The sequence below is a fragment of the Hyperolius riggenbachi genome, chromosome 1 (assembly GCF_040937935.1).
Source record: "Hyperolius riggenbachi isolate aHypRig1 chromosome 1, aHypRig1.pri, whole genome shotgun sequence".
Lineage (NCBI taxonomy): Eukaryota > Metazoa > Chordata > Amphibia > Anura > Hyperoliidae > Hyperolius > Hyperolius riggenbachi.
In genome coordinates this window covers 51,491,571-51,512,001 of record NC_090646.1, presented here as the reverse complement: position 1 = coordinate 51,512,001, position 20,431 = coordinate 51,491,571, and the positions used below count along the sequence as shown (strand labels likewise).

At 43.1% G+C, this 20,431-nt stretch overlaps 1 protein-coding gene across 1 annotated transcript in view; it reads left to right on the top strand.

Annotated features, from left to right (window-relative positions):
- Positions 1-434: 434 nt before the first annotated feature.
- The window catches only part of LOC137551760 (vomeronasal type-2 receptor 26-like), a 48,498-nt gene continuing 28,501 nt past the window's right edge, over positions 435-20,431 (top strand). The window contains exons 1-4 of the mRNA XM_068271364.1: positions 435-584; positions 10,648-10,793; positions 12,171-12,462; positions 19,258-19,533. Coding sequence (XP_068127465.1) covers positions 435-584; positions 10,648-10,793; positions 12,171-12,462; positions 19,258-19,533 — 864 coding nt within the window. The remainder of the gene's footprint in view (positions 585-10,647; positions 10,794-12,170; positions 12,463-19,257; positions 19,534-20,431) is intronic.

Genomic DNA, 20,431 nt, shown 5'->3' with positions numbered 1-20,431 from the left:
AAGGGAATATTTACATCACTGCCATTCTTGCCCTGTTAATGGCACAAGCCTCAAACCTGGTACAGTTGATCAATGGGTGATTGGGGTTCAATTTCAGAAAAGGGGTGGAGCCACAAACAGCCAATCAGATTTAATTCATTCTAATGCAAATTATTGATGCCAAACACCACAAAGCTCACAAACTTGGTAATTGAGTAATTGATTAATTGTGTGTTAGGGTTAGGAAAGTGGGCACAGCCAACACCAACAAAAAAAACCATTCAACATTACTTGCAACAAAAGACCATTCAAGTTCTCAATATGCATAACAACAATTTATTGGTATCAAAAATACACGCATACCCATTGACTCACCACTTTTTCTGTTCATGTGCAACACTGCATTTGAGGAAAGTTCCCTTTAAACTTTGTAATGCTGCACAGCAGCACTCACCATGTTGGAAGATTTTGAGATTCAGGAGGATGATTATCTTGTGGGCATAGATATCGAGTCCCTATACACCTCCATTCCCCACGAAGTGGGGATGGAGGCAGTGGAGTACTTTTTGAAACAGGATATGAGTACCTCCAATGGAAGAAACCAAGTAATTATGGACCTATTGGAGTTATCTCAGGAGTTATCGCAGATGGGCGTGGCAATGGGTTCGCGATTCGCACCACAGTATGCAAATCTCTTCATGGCCAAAATCGAAGAGGAATACCTCAATGCTTGTGGCATAAAACCCATGGCCTACTTCCGCTTCATTGATGATATTTTAATCATCTGGTCCGCAAGTGAGGATGATCTTCTCCAGTTCCACAGGAACTTCAATGCCTTCCATCCTACAATCAAATTGAAACTTACCTACTCTCACTCAGAGATTAACTTTCTGGACACCACCATATACATCAGGGGTAACAACATACAAACCTCTGTGTATCGCAAACCTACAGACCGTCCCACATACCTAAGATATGACAGTTTTCATCCTAAGCACATTAGGAACTCTATAATTTACAGCCAAGCTATAAGGTACAACCGGATTTGTTCTGACAGGATGGACAGAGACAAGCACCTGGATCGCCTTAAGAACACTTTCATTAAACAAGGTTACAGTCCTCCTATGGCTGAGGCCCAAATCAGGAAAGCTAGCAACATCCCCAGGACTGAACTTCTGAAATATAAGCAAAACCAGAAAGAGGAATGTGTCTCTTTGGTTGTCACCTACAACCCACACCTGGAAATCTTAAGGAGGATTGCTAAGGAACTACATCCCATATTACACAAGGATCACAGACTGAGAACGATATTCCCTAAACCTCCACTCTTGTCATATCGGCAACCACACAATCTAAAACAGATGATTGTCAGGAGTACTTTGAATAGGCCTCAACAAAACGGAACATCACCCTGCCGACAAAAAATATGTGGGACCTGCAGACACATTTACTCTACAGGTAACGATACCAGGTTCACAACAGGAGTACAGAGTACAAGGTACATTTTCCTGTGGTTCCACCAATCTGGTATATCTGATCATGCGTGCTAAATGCCCCAATGTTATGTATGTGGGAGAAACTGGACAAACTCTGTGCAAACGTATGAATGGACACAGGCACACTATTAATGATACCAAATCTGGACTCCCAGTTGCTACACACTTTCGGTCCAACGGACACAGCATGGATGATCTTCGTGTCACTGCCCTGTAGGGTGGCTTCAAAATGTCAAATGATCGATTAATAGAAGAAACAAAAATTATAAATTGGTTCAAAGCTGTGCAGAATGGTTTGAATAAGGGCAACAACTTTCTATATTGGTATGAGATTGATGATATTTGAACTTTCAACAGCCATTATAGCTGAACTTGTGAACTAAGAATTTACGATAACTCTGTGTCAGTCCAACTCCCAGGTCTGTGAGCAGGTGTTAAACAAGGATCCTTATCTTAGCTTACAACCTCTAACCCCAGGTCCATGGTCTGTGTGAATTTAGGCATCTTAATGACATGTATTTATATTTGAAAAAATATCTGTTTTCCCTTTTGATGTTGCATGTATATAAGCTGTCTGTACCATCAGTTTGCAAACTAACAGGATATAAGCCAGACGAAGGCTGCAAGGCCGAAAGCTTGCTTATTTTTATTCATTTTTAGTTAGTCAATAAATGGTATCATCCTGGTTTAAAACTTCTTGCTATTGGAGATAGTGTTGACGCACAATTGTTTTTTGGCAGATGGAGTGCTGTACAGACAGGCCAGGGGGACGTCAATGGGGGCCGTGTGCGCACCGGCGTATGCATGTCTACACCTAGGTGTCTGGGAGGGACAGGATGTGTACGTGAGGGCCGATTTTTGTGCGCACGCGGCCCTCTGGCTGAGATATGTGGATGACGTCCTCCTGGTGTGGAGAGGTACAGAATCTGCCTTGTTAGCCTTCCTGACAGATCTTAACCAGAATGCTCGAAATCTGAGAATAACTCACACTATAGACAAACAAAGTATAACCTTCTTGGATCTGCAGATCAAGAAAGGGGAGAAGGGAATTGAGACATGTGTATATAGGAAAAAGACAGCGGGAAACACCTACCTGCATGGGGACAGTTTTCATCCGACTGCCCAAAAATGGGGGATCCCATATGGGCAAATGGTCAGGGTAAGGCAAAATTGTTCGATAGAGGAAGAATTTCAGGTGGAAGTGAAAAAAACATGCAATAGATTTTAAAAGCGAGGCTATCCAGATGAGGTACTAGAAAAAGCAAAAAATAGAGCTATGATGCTTGATCGGGATGCCTCGTTAAAAAGGAAGAAAAAAGAAATCAAAGATGATAAAGTAAGATTAATAATGAGATATGGATCACATTGGTCCCAACTCAAAGGAATACTTAACAAACATTGGCAAAAATCAAAAAGACAGGAATGTCAGGCACTATAGTTTAATTGTGCGCATGTTGAAAAAGACATATACTTGACAATGCATAAGCAAAATGTTGCAAGTTGCAAAATAAGGTCCAAAGCTGTACACAGCTGGTGTGTGGGTGGGAGGCAGCGGTGGTGGGCGCCAGTGAGGTGCACGGCCTAACGACCGTTTCGCATAGGCTAACGCCAAGCCTCTTCCGAGGTTAGTGCACTAACCTCGGAAGAGGCTTGGCGTTAGCCTATGCGAAACGGTCGTTAGGCCGTGCACCTCACTGGCGCCCACCACCGCTGCCTCCCACCCACACCCAGGTACAGCTTTGGACCTTATTTTGCAACTTGCAACATTTTGCTTATGCATTGTCAAGTATATGTCTTTTTCAACATGCTCACCATTAAACTATAGTGCCTGACATTCCTGTCTTTTTGATTTTTGCCAAATATCTACCATTGTCATGAGCACATAGTTCTATGGGTGTGGTTTTTGCCTGATCTTCACAGCGTTTAACCGAGTGCCTGGCCTGCCAGCTCTCTCATTTCCATTAACAAACATTGGCATGTTTTGGGAAGGGACCCAGTACTGACTAAAATTGTGGGACCTTATCCAGCAATGATAGCAAGAAGGGCCCCAAACTTAAAGGATGCGTTGGTAAGAACTGAAGTATATTCTAGACCCAAAAATATAGGCGAGGGAGGTAGGGTTTTTTTAGGCCCGATCCCCGCTGGAATGTACCCGTGCGGGAGGTGTACCTACTGTAAAATGGTGGATAAAACCAAAACGTTTAAGGATGCAAAAGGAGACAAAAATTATGATATAAGGACATTTATGAATTGCAACACAGTAGGAGTAATTTATATGATCACATGTCCATGTGGCTTGAAATATGTTGGCATGACTGGCAGAATGTTGAAAAAGCGAATAGGTGAACATGTAGCAAACATTAAAGAAGGATAGTGCTCTAGGCACTCATTTTGCAGTGTTTCATAATAGTAACCCTAATCTGTTGAGGTTTAAGGGCATTATTAAGCCTAGACAAAGTTTAAGGGGAGAAGACTATGAGAAAGTCTTATATCTGGTTGAGAGTTGGTGGATATATACCCTAGGAACACTGTATCCGGGATTTCAACCTGGCAGTGTTTTTACCAGATTGAATAAAAACAAAATATTTGGATACTGATGTTTGTGCCAACATGTATTCAGGCCACAGGAGCATAGTAAAGAAAAAGATTGATAAACGATTAAATAGGACATCTTAGGTTGTAATGTGTAGGGTGGTGTCAGCCTGTCATTAATGGAGTGGGTGTGGGTAATGGATGAGGGGAGATTAGGTAACCGGTTCATATGCTTATACACCTACATATATATGTATGCACATGCGACTTTGGGAGAGATAAGTTAAATCGTATGTGTGGACCAAACCAATCAGATTGACTGTGGATGTGATTGGTGCAATATAACTGATATGTACCATAAATGTGTGGAGGAGAGGAGAGTTGATTGAAGTCACAGAGATGGTAAAAACAAATAAAATTTCTATGGAAAGGAGAAGAAAAGAGTTGAGAGACAATATGACAGTATCCAACTTGAAAATAAAAGATATTGGGCCTGATTCACAAAGCGGTGCTAACTCTTAGCATGGCCGTTTTCGCGTGAATTTTCGCATTGCGTGCGATCGCGAATTTTCACGCAAAACGATAACGTTTTCGCGCGCAAACGCATTTTTTTGCACAACAACTATATCGATTTCGTGTGAAAATTCGCGTTTGTGCGCGAAAATGTTATCGTTTCGCGCAAAAATTCGCGATCGCGCGCAATGCGAAAATTCACGCGAAGACGGCCGTGCTAAGAGTTAGCACCGCTTTGTGAATCAGGCCCATTGTGGCAGCGTAACATACTGTGTAGCTTAGAAGCAGCCCCATAGGCGGAGATTGTCAGGAGGATGGAGATAAAATGGACTAGATGAACGCCCCCTCGACATGACTAACAGCACTATGCACTGACGAAGCCCACGTGACCAAGTGGGCGTAACGCGTATGCAGTCGTGGTCACTCACCAAGCCGACAGAGAGAGAGCGCGGAGCCTCGCGTCACCTACCATGCCGACTGGAGTTTAGTCAGGCCGGCCAGAATAGACCATCTCCTAAGAACCCCGGGAGCCGCAGTGTAAAGGCAGCGTTAGCAGCGGGACGCCGCAGCCACAAGCCTGTGGAACTACTGACAACACAAAGGGGATAGAAGAGGTGGTGAGTGCTGCTGTGCAGCGTTACAAAGTTTAAAGGGAACTTTCCTCAAATGCAGTGTTGCACATGAACAGAAAAAGAAGAGTCTAACTGGTATGGGTAATCGTTGCTAGCACACCTACTGATGGGGTAGCGCCCCGGGAGGCTTTGGATGAGGCAACTTATCTATGGGACTGTTTAACTGAAGTCAGTGGAAGATTGCGAGTTTGTTGCAGCACACCAACTACATGTAGTTTACAGGAAGGCAAATCAGATTGAAGACGGAACTGTTCTATGTTTACAATTAAATGAGGATTTCCTCTACGCTAAACTAAAAAGCACTTTATCTGGCCAGATGCTGTGTGTATGCATGGAGTGTGTATGCGAGGAGTGCTCCAATCTCTAGGCAGGTTTTTTTATGGGGGGGAGTGGGGAGTCAATGGGTATACGTGTATTTTTGATACCAATAAATTGTTGTTATGCAGGTTGAGACTTGAATGGTCTTTATGTTGCAAGTAATCGTTAATTATTCAAAGTTCTCCTCCGCAAGGAGTTGGTGCAACTTTCTTAAACTAGTTCACCAGGAATGTAATTGTTTGTTTGCACAGCCAACACCAGCCAAATATGTAAGCGGGCAACGCCGGGTCATAAGTGGGCGGAGACAAATACAAATTTTACTGGGAAAATGTATACTGCAGCCATTCTTACACTGTTAATGGTAGGGTTCTCAAACTTTGCACAGTTGGTCGTTGGGTGACTAGGATTATTATACATAAAAGTAGATGGGGCCTATAAAAGCCAATCAAAATCACCAATTTATTTTCAAGGGGAATATTTACATTGCTGCCATTCTTGCACTGTTAATGGCACAAGCCTCAAACCTGGTACAGTTGATCATCGGGTGACTAGGGTTCAATTTCAGAAAGGGGGTGGGGCCACAAACAGCCAATCAAATTTGTTTCATTTCAATGCAAATTATTGATGCCAAACACTGCAAAGCTCACAAACTTGGTAATTGAATGGTTGATTAATTGTCTGTTGGGGTTAGGAAAAGTGGGCACAGCCAACACCAGCCAAATACATAATCAAGCAATGCAGGGTCATAAGTGGGCGGAGACAAATACACATTTTACTGGGAAAATGTAAACAATAGCCATTCTTACACTGTTAATGGTAGGGTTCTCAAACTTTGCACAGTTGGTTACTGGGTGACTGGGATTAATATTCAGAAAAGTGGGTGGAGCTTACAAAAGCCAATCAAAAATTACCTATTGATTTTTCAGGGGAATATTTCATTGCTGCCATTCTTGCACTGTTAATGGCACAAGCCTCAAACCTGGTACAGTTGATCATTGGGTGACTGGGGTTTACATTTATAAAAGTGGGTGGGGCCAAAAACAGCCAATCTTATTTGTTTCATTTTAACGCAGGTTATTGATGCCAAAGAACGCAAAGCTCACAAACTTGGTCATTGAGTAGTTGATTAATTGTGTGTTAGGGTTAGAAAAGTGGGCGCAGCCAGCACCTGCAAAATACATAATCGGGCAATGCCGGGTCATCAGTAGGTGGAGACAAATGCAAATTTCACTGAGAAAATGTAAACTGCAGCAATTCTTACACTGTTACTAGCAGGGTTCTCAAACTTTGCACAATTGGTCACTGGGTGACTGGGATTAATATTCAGAAAAGTGGGTGGAGCCTACAAAAGCCAATCAAAATTCACCTATTGATTTTCAAGGGGAATATTTACATTGCTGCCATTCTTGCACTGTTAATGGCGCAAGCTACTTGCACTGTTAATCACCTGTACCTGGTACAGTTGGCCATTGGGTGATTGGGGTTCAAATTCAGAAAAGGGGTGGAGCCACATCCAATCAGATTAATTTTATTTCAATACAAATTATTGATATTTCCAAAAACCGCAAAGCTCACAAACTTGGTCATTAAGTAATTGAGTAATTGTGTGTTAGAGTTAGGAAAAGTGGGCGGAGCCAACACTGGCTAAATACATACCCGGGCAATGCCGGGCATCCAGCTAGTCCTACTAATATAATAAATGGGAAAGTTTGGATGTTTGTTACTCGATCACGCAAAAATGGCTGAACGGATTTGAATGAAATTTGGCAAACACATAGTACATTACCTGGAATAAAGTATAGGATACTTTTTATTCCCATAATGAAAAACGGGGCGGAGACAAAAAGTGGGTTAGAAAGTGGGCGCAGCCAACATCTGCCACATACATAATCGGGCAATAATAATATAATAATAATACCTTTTTTTGTATAGCGCTTTTCTCCTGTCGGACTCAAAGCACTTGCGAGGCAGTCACTAGAGCGCACTCAGTAGGTAGTAGCAGTGTCGGGTCATCAGTAGGAGACAAATACAAATTTCATTGGAAAGATGTAAACTGCAGCCATTCTTACACTGTTAATGGTAGGGTTCTCAAACTTTACACAGTTGGTCATTGGGTGACTGGGATTAATATTCAGAAAGGTAGGTGGAGTGTACAAAAGCAAATCAAAATACACCTATTTATTTTCAAGGGGAATATTTAATTGCTGCCATTCTTGCACTGTTAATGGCACAAGCCTCAAACCTGGTACAGTTGGTCTTTGGGTGACTGGGGTTCAAATTCAGAAAAGGGGGTGGGGCCACAAATAGCCAATCAGATTTTTTTTTCATTTCAATGAAAATTATTGATGATAAAGACAGCAAAGCTTACAAATTTGATCTTTAAGTAATTGTGTGTTAGGGTTAGAAAAAGGGGCCGTAGCGAACACCAGCCAAATACATAACTGGGCAACGCTGGGTCATCAGTGGGCGGAGACAAACACAATTTTCACTGGGAAAATGTAAACTGCATCCATCTTACACTATTAATTGTAGGGTTCTAAAACTTTGCACAGTTGGTCACTGGGTGACTGGGATTAATATACAGAAAAGTGGGTGGAGCCTACAAAAACCAATCACAATTCACCTATTGATTTTCAAGGCAAATATTTAATTGCTGCCATTTTTGCCCTGTTAATGGCACAAGCCTCAAACCTGGTTCAGTTGGTCATTGGGTGACTGGGGCTAAAAATTTAGAAAAGGGGTGGAGCCACAAACAGCCAATCAGATTTGTTTCATTTCAATGCAAATTATTCATGCCAAAGACCACAAATCTCACAAACTTGGTCATTGAGTAATTGTGTGTGTGAAAAATGTAAACTGCAGCCATTCTTACACTGTTAATGGTAGGGTTCTCAAACTTTGCACAGTTTGTCACTGGGTGACTGGGATTAATATTCAGAAAAGAGGGTGGAGCCTCCAAAAGTCAAACAAAATTCACCTTTTGATTTTCAGGCCTCTTTCACAATAGGATATTGCATTTTGATGCGACGTTAAAGTTGCAACGTAAAATTACAACACAATGCCCCAAAAAAGTCGCAACGCAATATAATGCCCCGTTATCGTCGCATACAGTAGAGCATACAGGCAATAAAAAGTATGCTTCTAAGTCATTACTGAGCATGTGCAAACAGTCTAACACAGCTAATAACGTGTATAACGCACTACATGCAGTACATTCACTTCACGTGCAGCGTTAGACACCAACGCAACGTGTGCACTGTGAACAGGTCATTGATTTTTTTATTGCAGTGAGTTATTCTGCATTAAATGTTGTTTTAACGTGCAACTTTAATGTCGCACTGTGAAAGAGGCCTCAAGGGGAATATTTCATTGCTGCCATTCTTACACTGTTAATGGCACAAGCCTCAAATCTGGTACAGTTGGTCAGTGGGTGACTGAGGTTCAAATTCAGAAAAGGGGGTGGAGCCACAAACAGCCAATCAGATTTGTTTTATTTCAATCCAAATTATTCATGCCAAAGACCACAAAGCTCACAAACTTGGTCATTGAGTAATTGTGTGTTAGGGTTAGAAAAAGTGTATGCAGCCAACACCAGCAAAATACATACCCAGGAAACATCAGGACATCAGTGGGCAGAGAAAAATACAAATTTCACTGCCAGAATGTAAATTACAGCCATTCTTACACTGTCAATGGTAGAGTTCTCAATCTTTGCATAGTTGGTCACTGGGTGACTGGGATTAATATTCAGAAAAGTAGGTGGAGCCTACAAAAAATAATCAAAATTCACCTATTGATTTTCAAGGGGAAATATTTAATTGCTGCCATTCTTGCACTGTTAATGGCACAAGCCTCTTGCACTGTTAATCACCTGTACCTGGTACACTTGGCCATTGGGTGATTTGAGTTCAAATTCAGAAAAGGAAGTGGAGCCACAGCCAATTATATTTATTTCATTTCAATGCAAGTCATGCCAAAGATCACAGAACACACAACTTAGGTCATTGAATAATTGTGTGTTAGGTTTAGAAAAAGTGGGCAGAGACAACACTAGCCAAATACATACCCGGGCAACGCCGGGAGACCAGCTAGTATATAATAAATATCAAGTCATAGGCCTCTTGCACAATACATGTGTATTCCGATTTTTATACGATCCAATTTTTTTGGATCATATAAAAATCGGTGAGGGAGCCCACACCTCTCATGGTGCTGCAAGAAGCTCCAGGTAAGTAAAAATATACACTGGAAACCCATCTCAGGTTTCCTTTAAAGAAAAGCTGTAATGAGAAAAACCTCCCTGGGGGGTACTCACCTCGGGTGGGGGAAGCCTCCGGATCCTATTGAAGCTTCCCCCATCCTCCTGTGTCCCTCCGAACTGCGGGGATGTAAATATTTACCTCCCTGACTCCAGCACAGGCGCTGTATCGGCTCCTCGCTCAGAGATAGGCAGACATAGACGATCGCTGTTGGGCGCTTTCTGCACAGGCGCAAGTCTCCATGGCGCCTGCGCAGTTGAGCAGACCCGACAGAAATTGGCTATTTTTCCATGCTGAGAGCCACAACAGCGCCCCCGCTAGAGCCAGGGAAGGTAAATATATCACGCCTTGTCAGCTTGTTGAGTACTGGATTGTGGGACACTTCGGGGGAGCCAACACTGGATTGCCTGCAGCTACAAGCCTCATTGGGACCCTGAGGCTTCCCCCTACCGAGTAGAAGCACCCCCCTGGGGACTTTTTTTTGTTACAGGTTCTCTTTTTATACTGCATTATGTAAAAATCTCCATAAACTGTAATTACCCATTGTATTGTTTGTATTGCATTGTTATGCCTTGTCTTCTTCTGTAAAGCTCCATGGAAGATTGCTGGAACTATATCAATCAATCATCATTATGATCATAATAATAATTTTGCTCTTGGACGTGAGACACTGCCAATGATAAGAGACAATAAAACATTACATTTACTTTGTTGATGTATTTACATAAAACAAAACCATAACATATCTAAAAAAAATGTAAAAAAAGAAAAAAAAACATTTTTTAGGAATTGAAAGACAGAAGCCATTTGTTTATCTCATCGGTTTATTTTCAACTCGGGTTTTTCAGTAAAATCTGTCATTTCATCATATTCAGCTTTTCGGAGCATTTTTCTTTGTAATTTCAATACATTTTTCAGTTGTATAACATCGGGTATACATTTGAAATCGGAGATGAAGATTATAAGGAAAACAGGTATAGAAATGTCAGTAACAACATTTGTGACATTGAGGTGTATCACATAGAACAGAGAGATAATAACATAGTAATATATGTAGCCTGCAAGTAAGTAACAGTACATGGATATTAATCAAGCAAAGATCTATTACTTCTAGGTTGTTTATGTCTATCATAGTAATCTGGTTTGGTACTGCCCAACAGGATTGAATTGGGAGAAAGAAATAGCAGTACAATGGTATAATGCCTATTATAATGACAAGTATGATATTAGATCAAGTCTAATACAATGATTCTTTAGATTCATCTCTAAGAGGTGGAGCTTTCCTCTTAAAGTCCGAACTCCGAAGGACCTACATTTTTGTCTCTATTCATATCTACAGATGTAACCACTCTTTTGACAGATCCATCTGAAAATGGCTCCTGCGAATAATGGCGCAAATCAGTTTGTTGCTTTTCGCTATTTAACGTTAAAGCCTTATCATTATTTAGCGTTAAAGCCTTATAGTTATTTAGCGTTAACACACAGAACTCTCTCTGTACCTATCCCTAACCCCTAACCCCCCCCTGGTGGTGCCTAACCCTAAGACCCCCCTGGTTGTGCCTAACCCTAAGACCCCCCTGGTGGTGCCTAACCCTAACCACCCCCCTGGTGGTGCCTAACCCTAAGACCCCCCTGGTGGTGCCTAACCCTAAGACCCCCTGGTGGTGCCTTACCCTAACCACCCCCTTGGTGGTGCCTAACCCTAAGACCCCCCAGGTGGTGCCTAACTCTAAGACTCCCCTGGTGGTGCCTAACCCTAAGACCCCCTGGTGGTGCCTAACCCTAACTCCCCCCTGGAGGTGTCTAACGCTAAGCACCCCCCTGGTTGTGCCCAACCCTAAGACCCCCCTGGTGGTACCTAACCCTAACCACCCCCCTGGAAGTGCCTAACCCTAACCACCCCCTGGTGTTGCCTAACCCTAACCAACCCCCTAATAGTGCCTAACCCTAAGACCCCCTGGTGGTGCCTAACCCTAAAACCTCCCTGGTGGTGCCTAACCCTAAATCTCCCCTGGTGGTGCCTAACCCTAACCTTGACAGTGTTACATTAAATCCATTCACCATTTTGCAGTTAAATAATGTCTGCAGTTTGGCTTATGTAGGGCGCTATTGATAAATAACGTTACTGTGCGCAATAACATCTGCTGTTTGGCATATGAACGGTGCTATTGATAAATAACGTTACTGTGTGCCGTTTTTCTTCTTTTTTCCCTGTGCTCCATTATTATGCAGTACTAACGATAAATAGCGATAAGCATATATTTTTAATGTGGCGCCATTTTTATGCATAGGCGATTATTCACTGATCTGCCTTTGACAGGTGTTTACCCTTTATGGCACAACTTCTAGTTTTATTCATAAAATACACTCTTGTTCCTTTTTTCCTTTACACAGTATACTTTAAAATGATGCAACTAGTATGATAGTGTAATATTTTTCAGTGTTGACAACAAGCACTACAGACATCTTCTTACGTTTAAATTTGCCATTGATGAGATAAACAGAGACCCGGATATTCTGCCTAATATTACTCTGGGATATCATGTGTATGATTCCTGTGGAAGTGTGAACAAAGCTACAAAAGATGTTCTGCAGATCCTGTCTGGACACAAGATGTCGGCTCCTAATTACTCCTGCATGGAACATGGAATAGTGGCTGGATTTATTGGTGATCTCCAATCTGTTACAACTCTACAGATGGCACGGTTATTGAATATATATAGGTATGCACTGGTAAGTGTCACGCAGTGCACAACGAGAGAGATAGGCCTTGATTCATAAAGCATTACCTCATGCGGTAATGCGGAAAACAGCAGACTGTACCGACCACTTAGCAAAATGTCAATTCATAAAGGCTGTTAACGCATGAAAAGCTGACATTACCGACCAGGGAGATAAATTACCGACTTGGCTGCAGTTACCGACAACACATGTCAGTAAATTGTCAGCAAATGTCAATTCATAAAGCCTTCAACAAGCGGTAAGCCTGGCGGTAGTTACCAACACCTCTAGTGAGGCGTTAACAAGTTACCGACAGCTCTGACAGCTCTGATGAATGCAAAAGTGCAGAGAGCCGAAGTCTGTTTGAGTCATCAGTGGAGAGAGCCAGAGAGCCCTCTGTGTGAATCATTTGAGCAGGCAGGGAAAGACTGTGTGACTCACCTGTCTGAGTCATCAGTGGAAAGAGCCGTCTGTGTGAGTCATTTCTGCAGGCAGGGAAAGACTGTGTGACTCATCTGTCTGAGTCATCAGTGGGAGAGCCAGAGAGAGCCATCTGTGTGATTCATTTCTGCAGGGCAAAGAGAAAATCGAGACACTGCTCTACTCTACCGCTCAATGGGCTGCGGTAATTTACGACCTCCAAGGGCAGCTGGGGAAATCTTTATGAATTAGCACACAGACCGGGAAAATACTGAGTGCGGTATTTTCCCGACAAGATTTTTTTATCACACTGCTGTTTATGAATCGAGGCCATAGAAGTTTAATATTAGTGTAAATACTTCCACTAATTGGCCAGCACAGGCCTGGCTCACTTATCCTTGCACACCATCAGGATCTGCAGTTTTGATATTCGTGAGTGCCTGTCACACCTCATGTATGTAAAGAACTAATGGCTGTGATTGTGTCTTTGTCAAATCTAGCAAAGAAGTTGTAGTAACTAGTGTTGGGCGAACAGTGTTCGCCACTGTTCGGGTTCTGCAGAACATCACCCTGTTCGGGTGATGTTCGGGTTCGGCCAAACACCTGATGGTGTTCGGCCAAACTGTTCGGCCAAATGGCCGAACTAAGAGCGCATGGCCGAACGTTACCCGAACGTTCGGCTAGCGCTGTGATTGGCCGAACGGGTCACGTGTAGTGTTGGGCGAACATCTAGATGTTCGGGTTCGGGCCGAACATGGCCGCGATGTTCGGGTGTTCAAACCGAACTCCGAACATAATGGAAGTCAATGGGGGCCCGAACTTTCGTGCTTTGTAAAGCCTCCTTATATGCTACATACCCCAAATTTACAGGGTATATGCACCTTGGGAGTGGGTACAAGAGGAAAAAAAATTAGCAAAAAGAGCTTATAGTTTTTGAGAAAATAGATTTTAAAGTTTCAAAGGGAAAACTGTCTTTTAAATGCGGAAAATGTCTGTTTTCTTTGCACAGGTAACATGCTTTTTGTCGGCATGCAGTCATAAATGTAATACATATAAGAGGTTCCAGGAAAAGGGACCGGTAACGCTAACCCAGCAGCAGCACACGTGATGGAACAGGAGGAGGGTGACGCAGGAGGAGAAGGCCACGCTTTGAGACACAACAACCCAGGCCTTGCATGAGGACAAGAAGCGTGCGGATAGCAATTTGCGTTTTGTCGCCATGCAGTCATAAATGTAATACAGATGAGAGGTTCAATAAACAGGGACCGGAAACGCTAACCCATCACAGATGTTCATTGTTCATGTTACTTGGTTGGGGTCCGGGAGTGTTGCGTAGTCGTTTCCAATCCAGGATTGATTTATTTTAATTTGAGTCAGACTGTCTGCATTTTCTGTGGAGAGGCGGATACGCCGATCTGTGACAATGCCTCCGGCAGCACTGAAACAGCGTTCCGACATAACGCTGGCTGCCGGGCAAGCCAGCACCTCTATTGCGTACATTGCCAGTTTGTGCCAGGTGTCTAGCTTCGATACCCAATAGTTGAAGGGTGCAGATGGATTGTTCAACACAGCTATGCCATCTGACATGTAGTCCTTGACCATCTTCTCCAGGCGATCGGTGTTGGAGGTGGATCTGCACGCTTGCTGTTCTGTGTGCTGCTGCATGGGTGTCAGAAAATTTTCCCACTCCAAGGACACTGCCGATACCATTCCCTTTTGGGCACTAGCTGCGGCTTGTGTTGTTTGCTGCCCTCCTGGTCGTCCTGGGTTTGCGGAAGTCAGTCTGTCGGCGAACAACTGGCTAGAGGAGGGGGAGGATGTCAATCTCCTCTTTAAAGTCTCCACAAGGGCCTGCTGGTATTCTTCCATTTTGACCTGTCGGACTCTTTCTTCAAGCAGTTTTGGAACATTGTGTTTGTACCGTGGATCCAGAAGGGTATAAACCCAGTAATTGGTGTTGTCCAGAATGCGCACAATGCGTGGGTCGCGTTCAATGCAGTCCTAGGCCGAAGAGGTCATAGCCTAGGGTCACAAAAACCTGTTTATTTGGGCTATTTCAATGGTAGTGATGGTGACGTACATAAATCTCAGCCATGGCCATTAGCAACGTCTGAATTTCACGAAATGTCTCATGCAGGTAGAAGACATATTGTTAGACTTGGATTCCAAAGATGGGGTCCCTACATCTATGCAAACCAGAGTTACAGGGGTCCAAAATTGGTAAAATCCCCCTCAGACTTTCATTGCCTCCCTATTTCACTTTCCAAAATCTCACATCTTTTCAAAGGGCAATGGCTCAGCAGTACCAAATTTTCTAGCATTGTAGGGACCCTTAGGGGGAACATGACTGGTGAGTTTCGGGCCCCTAGGCCAAAGAGGTCATAGCCTAGGGTCACAAAAACCTGTTTATTTGGGCTATTTCAATGGTAGTGATGGTGACGTACATAAATCTCAGCTATGGCCGTTAGCAACGTCTGAATTTCACGAAATGTCTCATGCAGGTAGAAGACATATTGTTAGACTTGGATTCCAAAGATGGGGTCCCTACATCTCTGCAAACCAAAGTTACAGGGGTCCAAAATTGGTAAAACCCCCCATAGACTTTCATTGCCTCCCTATTTCACTTTCCAAAATCTCACATCTTTTCAAAGGGCAATGGCTCAGCAGTACCAAATTTTCTAGCATTGTAGGGACCCTTAGGGGGAACATGACTGGTGAGTTTCGGGCCCCTAGGCCAAAGAGGTCATAGCCTAGGGTCACAAAAACCTGTTTATTTGGGCTATTTCAATGGTAGTGATGGTGACGTACATAAATCTCAGCTATGGCCGTTAGCAACGTCTGAATTTCACGAAATGTCTCATGCAGGTAGAAGACATATTGTTAGACTTGGATTCCAAAGATGGGGTCCCTACATCTCTGCAAACCAGAGTTACAGGGGTCCAAAATTGGTAAAATCCCCCATAGACTTTCATTGCCTCCCTATTTCACTTTCCAAAATCTCACATCTTTTCAAAGGGCAATGGCTCAGCAGTACCAAATTTTCCAGCATTGTAGGGACCCTTAGGGGGAACATGACTGGTGAGTTTCGGGCCCCTAGGCCAAAGAGGTCATAGCCTAGGGTCACAAAAACCTGTTTATTTGGGCTATTTCAATGGTAGTGATGGTGACGTACATAAATCTCAGCTATGGCCGTTAGCAACGTCTGAATTTCACGAAATGTCTCATGCAGGTAGAAGACATATTGTTAGACTTGGATTCCAAAGATGGGGTCCCTACATCTCTGCAAACCAGAGTTACAGGGGTCCAAAATTGGTAAAATCCCCCATAGGCTTTCATTGGGCCTACTATTTAGCGTTCCAAAATCTCACACCATTTCAAAGGGCAATGGCTCAGCAGTGGCAAAACTCACCAGTCATGTTCCCCCTAAGGGTCCCTACAATGCTAGAAAATTTGGTACTGCTGAGCCATTGCCCTTTGAAAAGATGTGAGATTTTGGAAAGTGAAATAGGGAGGCAATGAAATCCTATGGGGGATTTTACCAATTTTGGACCCCTGTAACTCTGGTTTGCAGAGATGTAGGGACCCCATCTTTGGAATCCAAGTCTAACAATATGTCTTCTACCTGCATGAGACATTTCGTGAAATTCAGACGTTGCTAACGGCCATAGCTGAGATTTATGTACGTCACCATCACTACCATTGAAATAGCCCAAATAAACAGGTTTTTGTGACCCTAGGCTATGACCTCTTTGGCCTAGGGGCCCGAAACTCACCAGTCATGTTCCCCCTAAGGGTCCCTACAATGCTAGAAAATTTGGTACTGCTGAGCCATTGCCCTTTGAAAAGATGTGAGATTTTGGAAAGTGAAATAGGGAGGCAATGAAAGTCTATGGGGGATTTTACCAATTTTGGACCCCTGTAACTCTGGTTTGCAGAGATGTAGGGACCCCATCTTTGGAATCCAAGTCTAACAATATGTCTTCTACCTGCATGAGACATTTCGTGAAATTCAGACGTTGCTAATGGCCATAGCTGAGATTTATGTACGTCACCATCACTACCATTGAAATAGCCCAAATAAACAGGTTTTTGTGACCCTAGGCTATGACCTCTTCGGCCTAGGACTGCATTGAACGCGACCCAGGCATTGTGCGCATTCTGGACAACACCAATTACTGGGTTTATACCCTTCTGGATCCACGGTACAAACACAATGTTCCAAAACTGCTTGAAGAAAGAGTCCGACAGGTCAAAATGGAAGAATACCAGCAGGCCCTTGTGGAGACTTTAAAGAGGAGATTGACATCCTCCCCCTCCTCTAGCCAGTTGTACGCCGACAGACTGACTTCCGCAAACCCAGGACGACCAGGAGGGCAGCAAACAACACAAGCCGCAGCTAGTGCCCAAAAGGGAATGGTATCGGCAGTGTCCTTGGAGTGGGAACATTTTCTGACACCCATGCAGCAGCACACAGAACAGCAAGCGTGCAGATCCACCTCCAACACCGATCGCCTGGAGAAGATGGTCAAGGACTACATGTCAGATGGCATAGCTGTGTTGAACAATCCATCTGCACCCTTCAACTATTGGGTATCGAAGCTAGACACCTGGCACAAACTAGCAATGTACGCAATAGAGGTGCTGGCTTGCCCGGCAGCCAGCGTTATGTCGGAACGCTGTTTTAGTGCTGCCGGAGGCATCGTCACAGATCGGCGGCGTATCCGCCTCTCCACAGAAAATGCAGACCGTCTGACTCAAATTAAAATGCATCAATCCTGGATTGAAAACGACTGCGCAACACTCCCGGACCCCAACCAAGTAACATGAACAATGAACATCTGTGATGGGTTAGCGTTTCCGGTCCCTGTTTATTGAACCTCTCATCTGTATTAAATTTATGACTGCATGGCGACAAAACGCAAATTGCTATCCGCACGCTTCTTGTCCTCATGCAAGGCCTGGGTTGTTGTGTCTCAAAGCGTGGCCTTCTCCTCCTGCGCCACCCTCCTCCTGTTCCATCACGTGTGCTGCTGCTGGGTTAGCGTTACCGGTCCCTTTTCCTGGAACCTCTTATATGTATTACATTTATGACTGCATGCCGACAAAAAGCATGTTACCTGTGCAAAGAAAACAAACATTTCCCGCATTTAAAAGACAGTTTTCCCTTTGAAACTTTAAAATCGATTTTCTCAAAAACTATAAGCTCTTTTTGCTAAATTTTTTTTCCTCTTGTACCCACTCCCAAGGTGCACATACCCTGTAAATTTGGGGTATGTAGCATGTAAGGAGGCTCTACAAAGCACAAAAGTTCGGGTCCCCATTGACTTCCATTATGTTCGGAGTTCGGTTCGAACACCCGAACATCGCGGCCATGTTCGGCCTGTTCGGCCCGAACCCGAACATCTAGGTGTTCGCCCAACACTAGTAGTAACCAAAACTTGAACTCCATCCTAATCACTAGCTGATAACCCCTTTTACATGAGAAATCTATTCCTTTTTCACAAATCGATCATCAGGGGGCTCTGTATCGCTGGTATTGTGGGGAAACCCCTCCCACAGGGAAATGTAGGTTCCATGGTCCTGGCAGGTTCCTGTCTGCGAACCTTGTTGCATTGTGGGAAATAGCTGTTTACAGCTGTTTCCAACTGCCAAAAAAGCTAGCAGCAGCAAGCAGCAGCAAGCTATGGCTGAATGGTGTAATGGTTAAGGGCTCTGACACAGGAGACCAGGGTTCAAATCTTGGCTCTGCCTGTTCAGTAAGCCAGCACCTATTCAGTAGGAGACCTTAGGCAAGTCTCCCTAACACTGCTACTGCCTATAGAACGTGTCCTAGGGGCTGCAGCTCTGGCGCTTTGAGTCCGCCAGGAGAAAAGCGCAATATAAGTGTTATTTGTCTCACGTCACCTATCAGCAGTAAAAATGTCGCCATGGGACAAACCTAAGAATGTACAAACAAACAAACAAACACAGAACATTTATATCGCGCTTTTCTCCTGACGGACTCAAAGCGCCAGAGCTGCAGCCACTAGGACGCGCTCTATAGGCAGTAGCATTGTTAGGGAGTCTTGCACAAGGCCTCCTACTGAATAGGTTCTGGCTTACTGAACAGGCAGAGCCGAGATTCGAACCCAGGTCTCCTGTGTCAGAGGCAGAGCCCTTAACACTATCCAGGGAAATCAGGGAGAGGAAAGATTTTACAATGGGCAAACACTAACTAAATAATTTATACGTAATTATTGTAAAAATGAAGCACTTTGTTTATTACATTATTTTCACTGGAGTTCCTCTTTAACCAGTACACTATTTAGCTGCCCCTAGAAGTCGCATATAGCATTAAATTTTTAAAAAAGTTGATTGTTTATACTCTAAATAATGTTACCATTCCAGGTTAGTTATGGAGCCCGGGATACCTTGCTAAGTGACAGAAGACTTTATCCAAACTTTTTCCGAACAGTACTGGATAACCAGATTCAGTATGAGGCAATTGTGAAGCTGCTGAAAGTATTTAAGTGGAATTGGGTCGGGATTGTGACATCAGATGATGATTATGGACAGAGGGAACTCCAGGAACTGAGCAAGCATCTGGCCAATCACAGAATTTGTATAGAATTTAAGGTTCTTGTGTCCTATAAAAATTATAAAACAATACCTCCAGAATTTCAGGTTTCAACCACTGACATCATAATTATTTGTGGCAGCTTTAGTAAAACATTTTATAGATTTCTATTTAATTCTATCAGCTATCATAAAAGAAAAACATTGATTTTTGCTAATTCTCGGTCAGCAACCGAAGACCTTTATTTTTCCAGTAACTGCAGTTTGGCATTTTCACCTCCAAAATTATCTATAGTTGGCATGGAAGAGTTTTTCAGCAGCTATCTGTCAACAATCCAGAAGGATGACCCATTACAGGAAGATATCTTACTAACGTATCATTATTGTCCATCTGGAAATAGACTGAAGAACTTCCTGTACACAAGGCTAATGAACCGACCATTTCAAAACTGCAGCATAAGGAAGGGTGATTCAATAAGTATACACTTCCCTTCTGACCAAACCTCATCTAAAGTGTACATTGCAGTTCATATGATGGCCAAAGCCTTGCATTACATATATATTTCTCTACATGCCAACAGAGCAATTGGAGGCTTAAACATGTGTAAACTTAAATACAAGGTGAACGTCAAAGAGTAAATATACAATTTTGGTGGTAGAGTAAAAAATATTAGATCTTGTATTAGGTCTGTATCACTGACTCTGTTAGGTGACACCCAGAGTATTGTTTTGAAGTTACATTAGAAAATGTATTTCCATCCTTACATAACTACAACAGTGAACATTTACCTGCCTAGGATAGCTGCTGGCCTGGTTGTTTATTAAAATTAGCTTTCCAGGTTTCAGCTCTGTAAGAAAAAACTCAGATGTGTTTTGTATTTAACTGGTTGACATTACTGGTTATGATGCTTTCCTCGCTGATAACTGTCGCATTATAAAACCTTTAAGTTTATTTTTCTTGCCATTTTATAAGCAATATCTGTCTGAGATGGTTATCATTTGACCA